Raw genomic sequence first — 21,892 nt, 5'->3', positions numbered from 1 at the left:
AAAGTAAAAGGAACTTGGCAAATCTTACCCCACTTGTTTACCAAAAACATCACCTCTAGCATTACCAGTATTAGAGGCACTGCCTGCCCACTCACATATGTTCAACAGCCACGGTATCCTGACCATGCAAATGTAGCATAACCACTTGTTCCCTAAATAGGGGGACGTGTATGAATGGCCATACGAAGGTTCAGCTGTCTCTTACTTTCAATCAGTGAATTTGACCTATTCGTGAAGAGGCGGATATAAACAAATAAGATGAGAAAACCCTATGGAGCTTTAATTCATTCATGCAAATAAAAACTCAAACAAGCCTGCAGGCCCTAGCCTACTATCTGTGGATTAAAAATTTTGGTTGGAGTGACCTTGGAGCATAATTCAACCTCCAAACAACCTAAACTAAGACCACACTAGTCTAAGTGAGTTAATACACATTGACCCAATAATTTGATCAACGGAGTAAGTTCCCTAGTTCTAGAATCCAAATTGACAATAGAGTTTACAACCTCAATGTTGGATCAGGGCATCCTAATGGTGTAGCCGCTATTAAGGGTTCGTTTAGCAGTAGGGACGAGGTTCTAAAACTAAGTAACATCCTGCCTGCTATATACCTCTTTAATATGTGGGTATATCCTCTCAACTGCATCTCTAGCTCCTTGTAGGAAGCAGCTTTGATATAAGAGAAATAAAAATATGTAAATGGAATATTAAGGTCTGGTTGAGATGTAACAGTTTTTATTCTGTTTTCAGTTCATAATCACTCTTCCTTAAATTTCTCATTAGCCATTAATGCTGTGTCCCTGAAAAAAGTCAGCAGCTACTCCTAAATGTAACAAAGGAAGAGACAGTAAATAATCTGCATGAACTCTAGAAATTATACAGAAAGGTGTGCTGGATCTTTTGCTTAAAAACTGTCAATCAAGAAAAATAACGAGACAAGTCCCTATCATTTTACGAGGTTTATTTGCCAAAATTAAGGATGTGCACGCAGGAGACAGGTCTATGCATTTCTCAGAAGATGATTTTGAGGGCTCTAAATTTAAAAAGGAAAGTGCAGGCTATTGAGAAGTACACAATTTTCATGTAAGAGGGGGGTAGGGAAAAATAATCATTCATGCCTTTGTCCGGCTCAGTGAATCTGCATTTTTTTTTTTTTTTTACAACAGATGACATAGACAAATGGGGCAGAGGAAAAATGCAGGGAATCTGCATTTTTACAGCAGATAATATAGAAAAATGGGGCAGGGGAACAATCAGATATGCATTTGTGTCTGGTGGGCCGGGGGGGGGGGGGTGACTGCACCTGTAAAGATAAGCTATCAATTTGCATTGCCATGGTGAAATTTTAACAGAAACACCTTAGGGTAAAGATCTGGGAGCTAACTAGGAATTTCCATGTGGGCAAAATATGGGGGAGGCGTGTAGCTTTTCATCTTGTAGCCATCTTATTTAGGAAACGAAACGAGGGGCAGGTTTGCATGACCCAGTTCTCAGCTTGACTTTTCCCTTTAGCTTAGTGATTTGGGGACCCCCCAGATTTAATTTCCTTTCACAAAACCAACATACATGTCAAAGTTTTGGCAAATGTTTGATGCTGCTTACGTAGAAAATGATCATCTAACTAAGCTGTCTCAGTGATACCAATTACGCGGAGGGCAGATCATGTCTGAGATGACAAGACTAAGGCAAGGACAAATTTATTCTGTTATCTTTTATCCTTCACCCATTCCTCCCTTCCTCTTCCTCCCTGTCATTGTCCCTGTCTCATGAGCACAGAAGCACCACATAATGGCATAATGGTGGACACATCCTTTTGAAATACAAGTTACTCTCAGGCATTCTATGGCGGTAGCTCTACTCACTGCCTTCTCTTCACTGGTCAGCCATTAACCCTGACCTTTTAAAGTCTAATTCCCTTGCTTCTGACCATTATTTCATAGAGTGGAAAAAGACGTATTATCACACTAAAAGGGCAGACCACTAGGGTCATGGAAGGAATTGGTTATAAATAAGAAAATTAAAAATAAATTGTCTTTCATAGAGGCAGGACATGAGATTGGTGGCTGCCAGAGGTTGTGAGAAGGGGCAATAGGAAGAAACTCCTTAATGAGTAAGGGGTTTTACTTTAGAGTGACAGAAATTTATTGAAACTAGATAAAGGTGGTAGATGTACAACCTCGTGAGCATACTAAATGCCACCAAATTGTTCACTTTAGAATGGTTTATTTTATGTGGCTTTCACCTCACTACTTTTTTTAATAAAATAAAAATAAATTACCTTAAAGTAACACAGAGAGGTTAAAAATGAAAGAATAGACAATATTTACTAAACAAATAAAAGCAAAATAGGGCAGAAATAATTACTTTCAAAGAAAGGAGAATTCCAGATAAAAAGCACTGAGAGAAAACAAGGAGGAAAGATGTTTAAATGTTGATAAAATAAAGTAGTTAAGTCGTGAGCCTTTCTTGATTTGGCAGATAATAAAGCAACACAATTTATGGTGCAATGGTTGGTGACTTTAAAACTCCCTTATCAGCCTTTGGCAGCCCAAGTACCCCATAAATAAATACAAATCAGAGAATTGAATAGTGTAACTGTTAAGCTTTAATTAAGATATTTATCTAACTTTATATTTTACAGATCATTCACTCTCTTTCCAGGCATCAGTGGACCATTTATAAAAATTGACTTTATACAAAATCACAAAGAATACCTCAATAAATTCCAAAAAGTAAACCCTCTATGATCACAATGCCAAACATAATCTAGGGCAGTGCTGTCTAATAGAACTTCGTGTAATGAGGGTAATGGTCTATATCTGCAGTGACCAGTACAGTGGCCACGAGCCACATGTGGCTATTGAATACTTGAAATGTGGCTACTGCATTGAGGGAACTGATTTTTAAATTTTAGTTAATTTTAGTTAATCTGAATGTAAATAGACACATGTGGCTACTGGCTACCATGTTGGACAGGGCCAATGTAGAAAATCAGAACGTAAGTTAAAAAACAGAAACCCTACTTTGAAGTTAAAAAGCACTTGTACTCACATACACAACTGTCCATACACATACACATGAACACACACTCACACACACACACACTTCAGAATAACTACTGAATTAGAAAAATCCACAGGGCGCTTACAAAATGAAAACATTATATATACCAAAGCAAATAGAATACATATAAAACTACACTGTGTCAAATTTATAGTATTATTTTGTTCCTTGTTGAAGAAGAAGCAATACAACTAGACATTGAATTCCAGACATCAAAAATAAACATAAAAAAATTTAATTAAGACCAGAAATTATAGAAATGATCTCTCTACATCTATATCTAGGAGTTGATTTGAAAAAAATAGAAATGTTTTGTAAGTCACATAAAGAAAAAAACTGAAAACAAAAGATTATATAAAAGGATGTCAATTTTTTATATATACAATGTGGTGTAAAACTATTCTCATAAATTTAGAATCAATACTAGTCAAATCAGAATCAAATCAGAAAAATAGCAAAAACTAACTTAAGAAATAAAAAGAAACTTAAAATCTATTAAACCTTTCAAAAGGATTCTGTGGCCAAATGATTTTGCTGATTTTTTTTTAAGCAACAATTAATTCCCATACCATATAAAATATTCCAGGTCATCAAAATACTGAAAACTAAAAGATTCATGTTGTGAAGCTATCAGAACCCCAATCATGAAAGCCTGATCCATGCCTGGTAAGCATGTATACATGTTCTGTGCCCACCACACACAGGCACGCACACACCCACGAAAATTATTACACCAGTTGTACTTCTTCAGAGATGAAGAATACAAAATAAAATATTAGCCAATTAAAGAGCAGTGCATTCAGTAATAAATTACAGTAGGCCAAGCGAGGTTGCTCACACCTGTAATTCCAGCACTTTGGGAGACCAAGGTGGGAGGATCACTTGAGGCCAGGAGTTCAAGACCAGCCTGGGCAACATAGTGAGACCTTTCTTTACAAAAAATAAAAAGTTAGCCAGTCATGGTGGCATGTGCCTGTAGTCCCAGCTACTAGAGAGGCTAAGGGGGGAATCCTCTGAGCCCAGGAGTTTGAGGTTGCGGTGAGCTACGATCGCACCACTGCACGCCAGCCTGAGCAACAGAGTGAGACCCTATCTCTAAGAACGAATGAATAAATAAATAACAGGTAGGTCTTGTGGGAATGTAAGGATAGCTTAAATACTGTGATATCAATCCCATTTATGCTGGAGGTTGCAGTTTTTTGAATTTTCACATGAGTGAAAAATCAGACCTTGGTGATGACCTTTAGCAGTAGGATACAAATAACTCCCACACGCTTAGCGTTCCAATAGTGGAACACTAGGCATAAGTGGATTTTAATAAATCACATCAACAGTTCAATAAGAAAAGTCATTTCTTCCCAAATTAATCTGTAGCTTAATCCAATTTTCATTAAAAAACTCAGTGAAATTTTCCTTGAATTAAAGTTCATGTAATAATAAATCAGAAAGAATAGACAAAAGCATTTTGCAAAATTACAGAGATTTTCCTCCCAGATTTTGAAACAAATTAAAAGCTGACATGAAACTGATCATTAATGAAATAAAATAGCCCAGAAACAGATACAGCCACATATGAGAATGTGTTATATTATCTTTGTAAAAGATTTAGAAACTAGTAAAGAAGGTATGGATTATTAAACAAACAAGAACACTGTACTTGCAATACTGGACATTGGGATGGTATTGGGAAAGAAGGCACATTCGATAATTACCTTATTCCAAATACCAAAATTAACTTCAGGTGGATTAAGAAGTATGCATTTAAAAATGACATCACTTTCTAAATGTTGTGAAGCATCTAACTGGTCAATAAGCATGAATAGCTTTTAAAAAGCAGTAAACATTATTTTTCATTGCTTATTCTCAGTCTTCCCAAGTGGCTGATGAGAGTGTGTTAAATGTCTCACCTCAGGAGCCTGCTCTGGAGTCAGCTGTGATGTACTGATACCATGGAATTCCACTGCCAGTGACTCACTGCCTCCGGCCGTACACGACAGTGCCTTGACCCAACAGCCATCGAGTACTGTATGGATTTCCACCTGAGGAGAAGGCCTGGGGAGGCCACAGTGCACCATTGCACAGGGCTGTCCTGATACCTCATCCAGAAAGCCGTCTCAGACTTCAGCATTGCGGTCTTGCCCACTCTCTGCCTTAGACTCCCAGGGGAATCCAAGACAGAAAACCAAGACACTGGCTTCCAACAGCAGAGCTCCATGTTTAAGATACATATTTTCCCTGTTTGCTTTGCCACTGTGTGTTGACTTTAAGATCTTTTTTTTATCCCTTTGATTCAGCTAGTATTCCATGTCAACAATTTTTCCGAAGGAAAACTGTTGGAGGGGGGTGGAGGGAGGAAGGTGGGAATTATTATTTAATACATCATTAATGCTTATTAATCTCTCACAAGCATCTTTGTCTTGCAAATCCTAAGGGAAAAGCAAGTTCATGCAGTGAACACTAGGGACAGTCTAATTTGGGGATTGCTCAACCGTCAAGACTGCAGGTCTCCCTTCAGCCACCTCCTTCCTGCTGAAATCTTAGCCTACCACACTACCAGTCATTCCCATTGCTTTGCAATCACAAGCCACAGGATGAGAAGTTCTGACTCGCTCATGCCATGCCCAGGTCTATCTGAAATAGTGTCTCATTAAGAATTTAGGGTTCTTCCATGGGCTTACTGACAGTTTCCCAAATCTGAAGGGGAAAGGGGCTTGAGAAAGACCATCATTGGCTCAACTTTAGGGCACAGTCCAGAATCAACATGATGTGGTTTAGCAATGATCACATCTAAACAAAGTTTAGGTAAATGAATTACCACAGAGAAAGACCACATGAGAAAAATTTTGTCCTCCAAATTTACTTCCCAACAAATATTCAGCAAAGTAGTAAAATGTCCTTAAAGACAAAAATGATTAGGGAATAGCCTTAGAAAATTTATAGGTATAAAATCAAGGACAAACTGTGCATTTAATGGACACAAGGGTTGACTCTAACTCCATGTCTGTGGTTTCTTTGAACCCATATCAAATGCATGACTATTTAGAGTGTTTATAAAAGCAAATGGAACTGAACTTTCACTCAATTAATTGGGCATTAACAACCTTCTTTTATGTTTGTTCCTGATATAGTCTGAATCTTAGGAAGGTAAAAGAAAGGAGGCAAGAGAAGAGTTATGATGAATGTGTGTTAAGTGCTTGCTCTGAAGGAGGCAATGTTCTTCTCATTTTAATCCTTATGGCAACCTTATTCAGTAAGTTTTCCCATGTTTCAAATTTAATAACTGAAGGCCAGAGAGATTAATTTGCCAAAGCCACACCTTTATGCTAATTATGATTGGAATACATCACAAAAGCCTAACTCTGTTGTTTTCAACCTCTACGTTATTTTGCTGCTGTGTGCATTTCCAGATCTGATTTTCTGCTGATTTGTGTGCTATGATCCACTCCTGATGGGGGTCTACGTTATCTTCCAACAATACTCCTTGCTGATGCTGTGTTATGTGTCATCTAACAGAAATGACTCCTTTGAAATAAGTAAATCTTCGGCTTTTTGTTCTGTTGGTGTGATTCAAAGCAAAACAAAAACAAATTTTAAAAACACAACAAAAAAAGATTTGACTTCCAAATAGAACGTTTTCTTTAACAGGCATGAAAAGCAACTATTGTTGTGTTACAGTGTTAAAAATATTCAGTTTTCTTTGACAAAAATGTGTACTGTGTAAGCCTTGCAAACAAAAAACAACAAAAAAGAAGAATAAGCAGCCTGCTGTGTGGCATTTGAACTTTTATAAAGGTTTCCTTGTGCCAAATAAGTGCAAAGATTTAATTTACTATTTAAAAACCATAAGCATATGTTATAGTTCCAGAAGAATTATTTTGTCATCAAGTGATTTTGATCTTTAGTGTCAATATTTATATTTAGATTAATTTTTATAAATGAAAATATTTTAATGGTTTAAGAAAATGAGGACAACAGGATAATATCTTTGATGACTTCTGAAAGTTATGCTTCCCTTCATGTTATATGCACATTGCCAAGAATTACTGTCAAGAGAAATGATAAGTAAAAGTCATTTATGAAAATAAAGATTGTGTGTGTGCAATTTTTTGGTTAAAGGAGACTAGGAGTGAGTAGGGGACAGGGAAAGAAGTCATGTGGCTAGTAATTGGAGGGGCCAAGATTCAAAACCTTCCTTCCAGTTACACTGCTCTCCCCCCCGCCGACAAAATTTCCCAGTGACCACCTCCACTCAAGTGGTCACCCACATAAGACCAGCCATTCTCAAAGGGAGGTACAGAGTGATTTTTGACCCTTAGAGAATATTTGACAATGTCTGGAGACATTTTTGATGATAACAACTAAGGGTGTGCTGCCACTGGCATCTAGTGGGCAGAAAACAGGGATACTGCTAAACATCCTATAATGCATAGGACAGCCCCTGTCTTAATCCATTTTGTGTTGCTATAACAGAATAACACAGACTGGGTGATGTATAAAGAAAAAATTTTATTTCCTATAGTTCTGGAAACTGGGAAGTCTAAGGTCAAAGGGCCTACATCTGGCAAGGGCCTTCTTGCTGTGTCATCCCATGGCAGAAGGCAGAAGGGTAAGAAAGCATGCATGAGAGAGAGCAAGAGAAGGCCAAACTCACTTTTATAACAAACACACTCTTGCAATAATGAACCTACTCCTATGATAACAATGTTAATCCATTCATAAGGCAGAGCCCTCATGACCTAAACTCTCTTAAAGTTCTCACCTTTCAATACTATTGCATTGGGGATTAAGTTTCTAACACATGAACTTTGGGAGACATTCAAACATAGCAGCCCCCTACAACAAAGATTAACCCAAAATGTCAATAGTGGTAAGGTTGAGAATGCTGAGTTAGCTAGCGGTAAACCAGGACAGAAATGGAGAAGCCCCTGTCAACCTCCAGGGGGACTGTGTAGCTGAGCAGGAAAGCAGTGACTCTCTCAGTCTTTTGCAGGCTCAGTGGAGGTTGTTGCCTCTCTGAGGCAACATGCCCAGAGCACTCAAGCCAGACACTGACCCCTGTCATCCCCAAATAGGAATACGAACCTTCTACTAACCTAAAATAAACGAGTATATGAAAATATTAACAGAAGCCAAGAGCCTCTGCCTGCTGGCTTTATGCAGTAAAGCCAGTATCCCAACATGAGTGTGCATCAGAATCATCTTTCCAAAGATTCTTGTTGAAGGAATCTCTGAAACAAACAACAAACATTCCAGCTTGTTGAAAGACAAATTGCTGGGCTCCACCTCAATGTTTCTGGTTTCTGTTTTGTTTTGTTTGAGATGGTGTCTCTCTCTGTCACCCAGGCTGGAGTGCAGTGGCACAATCTCAGCTCATTGCAACCTCTGCTTCCCAGATTCAAACAATTCTCCTGCCTCGGCCTCCCGAGTAGCTAGGATTACAGGTGCCTACCACCACATCCAGCTCATTTTTGTATTTTTAGTAGGCACGAGGTTTCACCATGTTGGCCAGGGTGGTCTTGAACTCCTGACCTCAAGCGATCTGCCTGCCTCGGCCTCCCAAAGTGCTGGGATTACAGGCATGAGCCACCGCACCTGGCCTCCACCTCAATGTTTCTCATTTGCATTTCTAACAAATTTCAGGTGATATTGATGCTGCTGATCTAGGGAGCACACTTCGAGAGCCTCTGACCTAGGAGCAAGGTGGAGGGGAAACAACTTGCTGTAAGAGACTTCCCCTGCACCTGGGTTACCCTAGGGAAACTAATGCTTGGAAAAGCTGAAAGCCAGAGAGCCAGGATTTAAAGGAAGCTCCATCAAAACTGTAAAGCCCAACCCTTTTCCCTCCACTCAAAAGAAGGGATTGTCTCTAACTGCACTGCTAGGCAAAGAGGAATCTGAGAAAGAATGTATCCTTCATGGAGCAACAACCCAGCCAAACACTAGCTACAGTGCTCTCACTGTATATATTCAAGTAATATTCCATACATTCAACTTCCAGGATAATTAGTGTTTAAAGCACATAGTGAACCACAACTAGCAATATCATGTGGCACAGGTAAAGCTATTTTTTCAAAGTATGGAGTAAGTTGAGAATATTCACTTAGGAAATCTCAGGTTGTAGACATTGCTGCTGGGCTGCAGCATGGAATGGAGGTGCAGAGCATGTGGGCAGCACAAACTCACATGCAGCTTGTCAGACAAAGACAGATGGCAGGGAAACAGATATCCATCACAAGCGCCAAGGACTGCTAGGGCACCAAAATTTGTGGTTCAAACAAGAAGCCCAAAAAAGGTTGGGAAAATAGCTCATTTGGCAACAGGGAAAGGGAGGAAGGGCAATCTCAATCATTAGATGCCTGCCATGTGCCAGGCGCTACTGAGTCCTTATACATCAATTATATCTTTACAATCTCTGAGGAAGCTCACAGCAATCCCACTTTATACCCAAGAAAATGAGGCCCTAAATGGAACTGATGAATAGGGCAGCATTTTCTAGAACCAAAGTTTCCCTAAACAAATAGTAAGACTGGATCACATCTGGTTGAAATGAGACTTTTCCTAACATAATTTAATATAAAGAAAATACTTGATGTTATTAAAACAAAATAAATACAGTATTAGTGGTTGTCCACAGAAAGGAACACTGCTGGCTGGTGACAAGGACTCCCTCCTTGACCAAATTATTCAGGCTTCTCTGAGTCCTCTTCTCAACTAGGCCTTGTCCTTGGCCTGCCAACACAAGTTTAGCAAGTCAGTTTAGTGTAACCCCTACCCTTAATATCTAATCAAGTTCCTCTTAGTCATTTTCTATCCACTGATTTCCTCACCAAGTCCATTGGCTAAAAATACCCAGCTACCCTTGATATATTCAGAGTTGACTTTGGTTATATGCTGAAGTCTCTCTTCCCTATTACAGTAGCTCAAATAAAATCTGTCTTGCCATTTTTAACAAGTATCCAGTGTAATTTCTCTTTGATAGTGGCTTGAGGGGAAAGGGAAATTTTTCACCATAGACCTTTTTGTACCATTTAAGTTTTGAGTCATAGGAACATATTGCCTATTTAAAATAAATAGGAAAAGGGGGGAAATTATTCTTGATCTTCAACAACCAAGCTGTGAAGGACTGAGTAAATATATAGCAGCTTCAACCATTCAAGTATCTGTTCTTAAGGAATAAAAGATGCATTACACTTGATGAGGAAGCCACCATTCGCATAAAATAGTATGCTAACCACACATCATTCCTATGTATAAAAGTAACTCTTGTGAGGCTCTCAGAAAGACAATGTGTCTGACTAGATTGACTCCTCCACCATTAATCCAAATGAAATTTGTGTGGGATTACAGACCAAGATTGTTATACACATATCCACTCACAGCCTATCCTTTGCAGCATAAAACTGAAATGCAGAGCTTCTCAAGAGAAAAACATTTGTAAGAATGAGTTTGAATTACACCTTTGGTTTGAAATTGAACTGTTTGCTTGTTTGGCTTTCTCTCCTAAGCTGTATACTCAGAAAGGAAACAAAAAAGTTCAATACTGCCAGGAACATTTGCTGTTTGTCACAGATGAAACCTGATAGTAAGATATTTGAGGAGTATATATATATATATATATATATATTTTTTTTTTTTTTTTTGAGACAGAGTCTCATTCTGTCACCCAGGTTGGAGTGCAGTGGTGCGATCTCGGCTCATTGCAAGCTCCACCTCCTGGGTTCACGCCATTCTCGTGCCTCAGCCTCCCGGGTAGCTAGGACTACAAGCGCCCACCATCACGCCTGGCCGTTTTTGTTGTTGTTGTATTTTTAGTAGAGACGGGGTTTCACCACGTTAGCCAGGATGGTCTCGATCTCCTGACCTCGTGATCCACACGCCTCGGCCTCCCAAAGTGCTGGGATTACAGGCATGAGCCACTGGGCCCAGCCAAGGAGGATTTTTTTAAGGAACTCTATGGCCAGAAGTCAATTGGAAGCTAATATTCAGGCTATGCATACATTTTTTTTTTTTTTGAGACGGAGTCTCGCTTTGTCGCCCAGGCTGGAGTGCTGTGGCCGGATCTCAGCTCACTGCAAGCTCCGCCTCCCGGGTTCATGCTAATCTACTACCTCAGCCTCCCGAGTAGCTGGGACTACAGGCGCCCACCACCTTGCCCAGCTAGTTTTTTTTTTTTTTTGTATTTTTTAGTAGAGACGGGGTTTCACCATGTTAGCCAGGATGGTCTCGATCTCCTGACCTCGTGATCCGCCCGTCTCGGCCTCCCAAAGTGCTGGGATTACAGGCTTGAGCCACCGCGCCCGGCCAATGCATACATTTTTTAAGGCCCCTCTGTTCTATTAACTCTTGCATCTCCCATGGGAACATCTTAGTCAACTGAAATTCTCGCTCTGTCACCCAGGCTGGAGTGCAGTGGCCCGATCTCAGCTCACTGCAAGCTCCGCCTCCCGGGTTTACGCCATTCTCCTGCCTCAGCCTCCAGAGTAGCTGGGACTACAGGCGCCCGCCACCTCGCCCGGCTAGTTTTTTTGTATTTTTAGTAGAGACGGGGTTTCACCGTGTTAGCCAGGATGGTCTGGATCTCCTGACCTCGTGATCCGCCCGTCTCGGCCTCCCAAAGTGCTGGGATTACAGGCTTGAGCCACCGCGCCCGGCCCTGAAATTCCTTTTCTAAAAGCCTTGCTAACTTTATATGCTCTGCCCCCTGTCCACTTTCTTCCTTGTTGGCGTGATTTTTGACTATTTGAATATTGAGCAAATGAAAAATTGTAAAGGTCTTCTCTACAAATAGTAAAGGCTTTATTCAAATTGGTTTAGAGATGAATGAGTATACCTAAAATTCCTAGAAATATAGGAACTAACCTAAATGCTTTTCACGTTTACATGACTTAAGTAAATCTGTAACAAGACTGGTTTAATATTGTCAGTTTAATGAGAACTTTTGTGTCTTCTGAGCTGTCAACAATACTCATGTACTTACCTTTAGGGTTCTTGCTTTGTCATGACTGCCTGACATGCATGTGCTGTCAAAACAGATAATAGGAAAATAACTTGAGGTGATGGCACCTTTGTCTCATGTCTTATGTAATTTTCATGAGTGTTCCAAGCATAATTGTTAAGAATGAGTGAATTAAATAGATATAACTGAAAATAAAAGTTTATAAATGTACTTTTTAACAATCATTATATTTTAAAATATGTCTACTTTTAAAAGTGTCCCAAATTTCTTCGGTAGCCATACCCTTCGAATTTTTCTAAGTTAAATTTTAAATCTAGATCATTTCCAAGTAAGGTAAAACACTGAAACATTATTGCTGAACACAAGTTTTAAAGTATATATACTCCAGCATCTCATTTTCATGCCATATCAAAAAGCTGAACGTATTTGAGTCTGTTAATATATAAAGCAGTAATCCAGTTAAGCCGCTTGCTTAAGGACACTTGCCTGACACCAGCTGTCTCCACCAAAAAGCTAATGCCAACTCCTGTAACAAGCCCCGTAACCAATGGTCCTTGTTTCAAAACAGCCTATGTGGGCTTCTCCTTTGTGTCTTTAAAGCTTTCCCCTTTCCCCAAACCCCTTGGATGCTCCTATGATCCATCATAGCATGTACATCTTGGATTGCAATCTCCTGCTATTCCCAAATAAACTCTCTGCTTTGGTAAGTCAGTCTATTGCTTATTTTATGCTGACAACTACCATTAGTGTGCCTGGCACAATAATGTTTGCTAAACATTAACAGCAAACAAGCTAACATTTAAACGGTCAGACACAGATCAGGAGTGGGAGATTAAAAAGAACATCAGTAGACCATGTGAAATCCTCTCCAGGCAGGCATTTTCTGGCCAGAATTCCTGACTTCCTCATCTTCCCACCCACAGCCATTCCCATCAGATAGCAAGAAATGTAAGACAGTAAAGACAGTCCAGCTACATCCGAGTTATGTATACTGATCTTTCACAAAGGGTATTCTATTCACTGAAAATTTGATACAACATTAAAGTACAGGAGACATTTGGTATATTTCTTTAAAAATAACTTCTTACATGACAGCCGCTCTATTTTTCTCTGAGGGAAAGTACTTCCCATACACAATTAGCATTTTACAGAACAGTTGGCTGTGCGAGCCTTCTGTCTCTGCAGTGGAGTTGTAATTATGATAAAGTGCAGGTAAATGGAGTTGCATTTTCAATAGCTTTCTACGGGCTGAAAAAACTTTAATATGCACTTCAAATATTGGAAACCTCAAAAAAGTTATCAGAAGTATCCAGTTTAGTAGAACCAAGTCCTAAAATAGTTTTTTAAAAATGTTTTATATCAAAGTTGTTATGTTTGGCAAAGATGAAAGATTTAAGGGAGTGTTTCTCAAACTTTAATGTGCAACTTCTGATTCAGTAGGTCTGGGGTACAGCCTAAGATGCTACACTTCTAACAAGCTCCCAGGTGATGCCAATGCTGCTGGCCACACTTTGAGCAGGAAGGTTCAACAGAGTTCCTCAAGGGATCCCCTGAGGGATGGAGGCCCAGTTGCCCACAGTGATAGCCTGTTCATTGATGCCTCTTTTGTGACTTTTCCTCCCTTCCTTCTTTCACTTCACCTGCCCTCAGTATTTTTCCTAGGATTACTTCCCAAACGAATAATTCGACTCAGTCTGCTTTGGGGGAAAAACCCAAACTAAGACATCCCCTGCACTCCATGTGTGTGTCTGCACATCTTTCTCCTGCACTGGCCCAAGTGCTTCTTAAGGAACTGGGTTCCATTTTTCGCACACAGAGACTGGCACAGAGCAGGTGCTTGAAATGAGTTTGGTTCACCTCCGGTGGCTGTGGTGGTCCTGGCTTTAGGCTGTGGTTACCTCTGTCCATGTGACTGAACTGCATGAAGATCATGCACAGCAGGGGAGCAGTCTCTTCTCATGCTCATCCTGGGATTGGGGGTGAGGATCCCACAACACTGAAATGTGGGGGGAAATCACAACACCAAGATGAAGGATTCGGAGGCTCCGCCAAGCTCTACTTTACCTTTATGCCTTGTTTAGAAAGGGTGACATAACCCCAGGTAGTAATGAGTGGTCCAGGAATCTGCTCCCCAGTCTGGTACAAGCCCATGTATTTCCAGACTTTCAGGACCCATAAGGCCCAATGAAACACAGCATCAACTTTGGCTTAGTCGAGCTGTGCCATCTTAAATACCATCTCTGGGCTCAGTGAGAGGTAACACAGAGTTCATGAATACCACTGCCTCCTCCCGCCATCATTGGTAAACCAGGGGAGAGCTTGAAGTACTCATTTTTTCTATTGATTTCTCTGAACACAGCTCATACATGCAGTCATGATCCCTTTTTTCTCTGAGTGGATCCCTCCCCTTCATCCTTTGCCAACAAAAAGCCACAACTTGAGGAACCCAAAGCTTAGAGCAGTAGTTTTCAAAGCGGAGTCTAGACTACACATGGGTTACAGAAGATGTTCAATTAGGCCGGGTGCGGTGGCTCACGCCTGTAATCCCAACACTTTGGGAGGCTGAGGCAGGTGGATCAAGAGGTCAGGAGTTCAAGACCAGCCTGGCCAATGGGGTGAAACCTCATATCTCCTAAAAATACAAAAATTAGCTGGGGGTGGTGGTACTCTCCTGTAGTCCCAGCTATTTGGGAGGCTGAGGCAGGTGAATTGCTTGAACCCAGGAGGCAGAGGTTGTTTCAGTAAGCCAAGATCATGCCACTGCATTCCAGCCTGGGCAACAAAGCAAGACTCCATCTCAAAAAAAAAAAAAAAAAGGAAGATGGTCAGTTAGGAGCAAGTAAAAGGAAATATTAGACCTTTTATTTATTTGTTTTAATCTGAAAGTAAGATGTACCAATATTTTTAAAATGTGGATAGCTGATAGTAGGTACATGCTAATAATTTATAAATAAATACACATATTTAGGGGGTAAATTGTCAAACAGTTTTTACTGATGGGTTGTGTGGCTTAAAAGATTTGAAGACCATCTACCAGTTAGAAAACCTAGCAAGCTTCTGACGACTCACATTCCCCCTCCACTTTGTCCCTATCCCTACCCCTGTAAGGGGCAGTGCTAATTCTTAGACCTGATTCAATGTGTAAAGGGCAGATAGAAGGACAGAGGTGGGAGGTAATCCAGACAGTTCCTAGCCATTGGTGACCCTCATAAGAGGATTAAGTCCTGGGATGTGTTGTGCCATTCCTTTCGTGAAAACTGTCGATCTTGTGTCTTCCTTACTCTCCTCCCCAAGCCAGAGAAAGAATGTCTACTTACTATCCAGCTATTTTAACTCAAGTTCTAAAGGACAACAGCTTGTTACTGCCTAGCAATAAACCAATGGACTGCCTTGAGGTTGGAGCTTTTCAATCAAGTGTCTTGATGGCTCTTTGAAATGGGCCAAAGTTAAATCTTTCTGCTAACACAGGTAAGAGCCACGTGCCACTGTGAGGCAAGTGAATGAGGTAACAGACTCCTCCTCTATCCAGCTCTGCTTCTCTCCATGTTTATAGTGTTCAAAACCAGCCAGGCAGGCAGGGGCAGCAATTTACAAGCCCAGCAACCCAAGAGTCTCTGTAAAGCCTACTTGTGCAGGAAAAGTGCAATGAATGTCTGTACATCAGTTAATGTTTAAGACCTTGTATGAATCCAGAGAGTCTGTACCCTGCCACAATTAGGGCAATTTGTCTTGCCCTTGGCACTTCCCAGATGGCTCCTTCAAGTGAACCAAGTTTTCAGCCTTGTACTGTTCAGGGAGGTTTGGGGAGACAGGGCTGAGAGGCTAAGAGCCTCAAGGCTGTGAAAGCCACCTTCTCTATATGCTATCTCACACGACAAGGAGCACTGCTGGCCTAGAGCCACGATGTGCCATAACCATGAAGCATTAGGTGGTGAGGTGACAGGATGATAAAGCATGTAACTGCTGTCCTCATTCAGTGAGCACTGTGGTAATTACTTAATCAAAGATAAGAGGGCTACTTGTAGGTAGTGGTAGTAGTAAACGTTATCTACTGTACTTCTATCTTCAACATGTCCTTTCCTGTTTCCTAGTAATGACAATAATTCACAATTTCAGAGCTTGTTCTTTCTGATTTATTATTCTCTGCTATTTCATTCATTTCAGGACAAATTCACTGGGAAGTCAGGAAGACTTTTAAATACAGTCTTTAAAATGGGAAGGCAGGGCAAGCATGCTTTGCCTGATAAACATAGGCTATGTGTAAAGAATGCTCCACTGTGGACAGACTCTATGAATGAGCATTTTTACCCTATTTGTAATTTGGGTCTTTGTAGAGCCACCCTGGTGATGAATGGGATGTTCTTTTAGGTCTGCTGGGCTGAGATTCCTCTTTGTCTTTAAATGACTTTGTTATTCCCTTTCCTGTGTCCAAGCTCATCACTCTGAGCTGGTGAAATGCTGACTGTCTGGATACAACAGCTTCTGCTAATGTCACTCAGTCAGACATCAGTTTGGTGCCCATCAATTGTTGAACTGTCTGATGACAAAGAAGTAAGTCACCCCTTTCAACTTGAAACAGTCGGGATTCTGCTTCCCTCGGCCTCCACTCTTCCTTGATTGCAGGGGAAATAGACTTCTTGGCTAACACTAAAAAGGCAACTCTAAATGCAGTTGGAAAGTCTGTTCCAGGCATTGTCAGAGCTGCACTGTAACCCTACAGAAATTTTGGATCAGAGTTCCTGGCAGAGTTCCTGGCCAAATTTGCCCTCTAAGGGTCACAAACCTGTCAAGCTAGGACCTTCTTCAAGTCTGTGTCTTCCCACATTACTTTCAGTCTCTTGGAATACCTCCCTGTAATACTGAAAATCCTACACAATTCTTCAAGAATGCCCAGCTCAAATGTTACCTCTATGACGGTCCCAGGATAATCCTGGCATAACCCAGGTGATTGAGATGGGTAGGCTTCATGGCACTCAGAATCTTGGTTCAAACCTACACTGGTTCAAACCCCTATTTCTATTTGCGAAGCCCAAAGTCCTTCCAAAAAGCCTAGGAATTCATACTTAGACATCAATGGTTTCTGGTCTTTGCTTCCTTATTGCACCCTCTGTCTTGTACACATCAATCCAGACAGAAAACTCAAACCCTTCACCATTTCACTTAATACAACAACAACAAATAAAACAATAAACTTTCCCTAGTAGTAGACCTCAATGAAAGGCAGATTGATGGAGCTAGAAGAAGCAGAGGAGAGGAGGTACACATAGCATGTCTCAGTCTCTTCCTGATACTATGACAGAATACCTTAGACTGGGTAATTTATAATTAATAGAAATGTATTTCTCATAGTTCTGGAGGCTGGGAAGACCAAGATCAAGGCATCAGCAGAGTCAGTAGCTGGTAAGGGCCCACTCTCTGCTTCCAAGATGGTACTTTCTCCCTGTGTCCTCACATGGCAGAAGCGCATGAAGGGACAAACAGACTCCCTCAAGCCATTTTATAAGGGCACTAATTCCATTCAGGAGGGCAGAGCCCTCATAACCCAACCACCTTCTAAAGGCCTGATTAATATTATTGCATTGGCAATTAAGTTTCCGTATGAATTTTGGAGGGAGACAAACATTTAGACTGTAGCATTCCACTCCTAGCCTCCCAAATTTATGTCATTCTCACATACAAAATACATTCATTCCATTTCAGCAATTCCAGAAGTCTTAATTTTTTCCAGCACCAACTCAAAAGTCTCATCTAAATCAGATATGGGTGAGATACAATCCATTCTCAAGCATATTGCTCTCTAGCTGCGAACCTGTAAAATCAAACAAGTTATGGACTTCTAAAATACGATGGTGGACAGGCATAGGATAGACATTCCCATTCCAAAAGAGGAAAACAGGAAGGAAGAAAAGAGTAACTGGTCTCAAGTAAATCCAAATCCCAACAGGGAAAATAACATTAAATCTTAAGGCTCCAGAATAATCTTGAACTCCATGTCCCAACTCCTGGGCACACTGGAGTTCGGCCCCCAAGGCTCCAGGCAACGCCACACCCACAGCTTTGCTGCAGCCCACACCACAGCTCTCACACATTAGAGTCTCATGCCCACAGCTCTCCCAGACTGGAATAGCACACTGGTGACTCTATAATTCTGGGGTTTCAGGGGTGGCCCTGCTTTCCTGACACCAAAAAGCATCGCCCTAATGGAGCTATCTGTCATAGTCACATCCCTGTGGCAGTTCTCTGCCTGAGACCCTTGGCTCTCTAGGGCATCCTTTAAAATCCAGTTGTAGGCAGCCATGTGCCCACAACTCATACCCTCTGCGTACCTACATAGTCAGCACCACATAGACATCTGTGCTTTCCAGAGAGGTGGCCTGAGCCACACCCAGGCCCACTGTAGCCGTACCTTGGGGGACCAAGGAGTGTTGCAACTGAATATGGGGAGAGGAGGCCTGAGGCAGCACTGAGCAGCAAACCCCAAAGTCCCAATCCTCTTCAACATTTCTAACATTTCATATAATCTTGTTCTCTAACCACCTCCCAACCCAGGCCCGGGGCAAGAGTGAGGCTGAAAGTAGGTGTGGGAATTGGAGGCAGACTCAAAGACCAAGCAGAAAGAAGAGGGAGGAGAAAAGAAGAGTGTGAAAAGGCCCCAGGTTTCCTCCCAGGACTGCAGGATCAGTGGCAGCTCCTTAACTAAAAGAGTAGAATAGATTTGGGGAAGAGTAATTACTTTCTTTTGCCCTGAAGTTTGCTGAATAATGTTGCTTGAACTGATTTTGGAATCTCCATACTTTTTAATTAGCTACCTTAAAGATACCTCAAATTATCATCCTAAGTAATTAAAAGAGGTCATGGACTGGTTGTGCCACTTCTGCCACTATTTGTGTCTTAGCATCCCAGCTATACAACATGGTGACTGAGTTTATGGTTAACAATGTATAATTTTATAACATCCTAGCTCAAGCATAAAGACAAATCTCATTCCATATGTTTTTTCTGCTAATGGGTCAGTAATATCCCCATAGTTAATTATAGCAATTATACAGAAAATAATTTGTTTACTTTGAAAAGTCAGATTTGGTTTTTGTAATTGGGTAGCTTTGATAAATACACAACTGTTTGTAACAGGGTGAAGGTCTTCACTCTTTATCACCTATAAGAAAAAGCCACATGAAATCCCTTTCTGCAGTTACCATAAAAAATTCTGTTGAAGATACTGTCTGTTATATTGCTTGGGGTCCTTTATTTATTTTGGAATTATACTCCAAAAAGCAATGTTGTTGCCCTACAAACTCATTATACTGATAGCTCCACAAATTCTCTTGTTTCTACTAAGGAGTGTTATATATTTTAAAAGCCTAAAATTCACAATTAGGCAAGAAAAAGAAATAAGAGGCATCCAAACAGGAAAAAAGGAATTATCAAGTCAAATTATCTCTCTTCACTGACAATATGATTCTATACCTAGAAAACCTTAAAGACTCCACCAAAAGGTTCCTAGACCTGATAAACTACTTCAGCAAAATTTCAGGATACAAAATCAATGTACAAAAATCAGTAGCATTTCTATACATCATTAGCGTTCAAGCTGAGAGCCAAATCAAGAACACAATGCCATTTATAATAGCCACACCAAAAAACAAAAACAAACAAACAAAAAAACGTAACTAAGGAGGTAAAGATCTCTATAAGGAGAACTACAAAACACTGCAGAAAGAAATCAGAGACAACACAAACAAATGGAAAAGTATTCCATGCTCATGGATTAGAAGAATGCATATTGCTAAAATGTCCATGCTGCCCAAAGCAATCTATAGATTTAATGCTATTCCTATCAAATTGCCAACGTCATTTTTTTCAAATTAGAAAAAAACTATGCTAAAATTCATACAGAACCAAAAAGAACCCAAAATAGTCTGTTTTCTTACCCTGTCTCCATGAAGTACTCATTTCTAAAGGCCAATTGGCTTTATTTATATAATTGTCCTCCTTTGCTTCTCTTACTTAAAGATGTTTTTGATGAAGAATAGCTTCCTTTCCATGTTTTTTAACTCAAAGGGAAGTTCTAATGCATTTCCTTCTTGCTGATGGCTTATTGCCTCCAGTGTAACACACACAAAAATGATTTGAGATTCTCCTTGGTCTCATGAGTATTTGGTACTAGCTTCCTTCTCTACTTTGGCTCTATCCCCCTCATCCTGACATCATGATGTCACTGAGCACAACTATGAAGTTGTCAGGCCACTGTGTTCAACTGTCCTCTGCTGGTGACTGCCCCTCCTAAACCCAATCTCCAGGATGCACACTTTCTTCCCTTGGCTTCCAAGAAACCACTATCTCTGGGCTTTCTTCGTGTCTCAGTGATCACACTGGCAGTGGCTGGGCAGAGAAGGAGCCAACAAAGGACTTGGAAATTGTGTGACCAATGATATGAAAGGACACCAAGAGAGGGTCCTGTCATAGAAGCCGAGAGAAAAGAGTTCACTTTGTCAAACACTATGGAAAGGGTCCAGTAAAATAATGACAGTGAAATGACACTGGATTGACAATATGGAGATCAAGCCAACTTGGTCAGGAATGAGCTCTGTGTAGCAGTGGAGATAAAAGCCTGTTTGGTGGGGTGGAGGAAACGTGGGTCACAAGCACTGTCTAGAGACAGTGACTATAGACAATTCTTTGGAAGAAGAACAGACAAATGGGTCCTGGAAAGGAAAGGATATAAGGTTAAGGGAAGTTGTTGCTTTTGTTAATATGCAAGATTCCAGAAAATATCTGCATCCTTATAGAAGTAATACTATATAGAGAGGTACATTATAAATGCAGGAAGGAGAGGGGATACTTACAGGAGTAACATCCGTGAGAGGGCAAAAGAGGAAAATAGGGATACTTCGTCCATTGCAACAAGTAACAAGGCAGAGAGTGGGGGTACAAATGCGGGGAGATTTGGTGACTGGATGATGTTTGTTCCTATCTGATTGTTTCTATTTTCTCAACAAAGTATGGGCAAGGTCATCAGCTGAGAGTAAACACAGGGGAGAAAGTTGGGTTTTGAAGTGAGAGATGTATGAAATCATCATTGTGGAGAGTAAGAAAAAGGACATCCTACGAAGTGCAGTAAGAAGTACGGCACTGACTTCCCATTTGAGATTTGTGGTCCTGAATTTAAAATGAGGCTAGATAATAATGGAAATATTGCGTGTAAAGCACTTAACCTTGATCTGGTACATAGTGCATACTCACTAAATACAAGCTATTACGGTTCTGCCACATGAATATTTATTGTTTGTTAGCTTAGATGAGATCCAATCCTTTCAAAAAAAAGAGCCTAAATCTTGGATGAGGTTGTTTCACCAGCATCGTAAATCTATTATGTACGGAAATTGTTTCCAATAAAATAAGAAGATTAAATTTAAAAGTCTTGAAAATGTAGACTCAATGGCCTAAGAAACTAACAAAACATGAATTACATATCAATTAAATAAAATTCTATGAGGACATAGCACCACAGGTTTACATCTCAACATAGCTGTTATCAGAGGTTCCACAGCCTTGTAATATAAGGGCATGGTTGGTGTGGAATTACATACCACGATGGGAAGACTATGATGTGGGTATATTGTATACAAAAAAAGATGGCTCAGTTAAAAGAGCAATAGAATCAATAAAGTCGCTCTTATATTAAAGTGAGCTAAGAAAAGAATTCAAATAAACTATTATTACATTCCGAATATCAGCATAAATTTAAGACTTAGAAAGGTCACAGCTCTACCCCCAAAGTGAGAAGCAAAAACTTCTGTGTCATCTCATTTCCAGAAATTGTATGAGATAATATAAAATATAGCCTTAATTCCCACATGTGGTCCTTGGCCC

General features: G+C 40.4%; 1 protein-coding gene and 1 long non-coding RNA gene across 7 annotated transcripts in view; one reads left to right on the top strand and one right to left on the bottom strand.

The window, feature by feature from the left end:
• The window catches only part of MYRIP (myosin VIIA and Rab interacting protein), a 409,112-nt gene extending 401,963 nt beyond the window's left edge, over positions 1 to 7,149 (top strand). For all 5 annotated transcript variants that reach the window (XM_023231569.2, XM_023231568.2, XM_023231570.1 and 2 more), the window contains one exon: positions 4,976 to 7,149. In XM_023231569.2, the coding sequence (XP_023087337.1) occupies positions 4,976 to 5,008 (33 nt within the window). In that variant the 3' untranslated portion in view covers positions 5,009 to 7,149. The remainder of the gene's footprint in view (positions 1 to 4,975) is intronic.
• Positions 1 to 21,892, bottom strand: part of LOC111555464 — a 128,393-nt gene that overhangs the window by 76,944 nt on the left and 29,557 nt on the right. The gene's annotated exons all lie outside the window — the stretch shown is intronic.

This window comes from Piliocolobus tephrosceles, chromosome 2, assembly GCF_002776525.5.
Source record: "Piliocolobus tephrosceles isolate RC106 chromosome 2, ASM277652v3, whole genome shotgun sequence".
NCBI lineage: Eukaryota > Metazoa > Chordata > Mammalia > Primates > Cercopithecidae > Piliocolobus > Piliocolobus tephrosceles.
The sequence above is the reverse complement of the archived record's forward strand: the minus strand, read 5'-3'. Positions and strand labels throughout refer to the sequence as shown.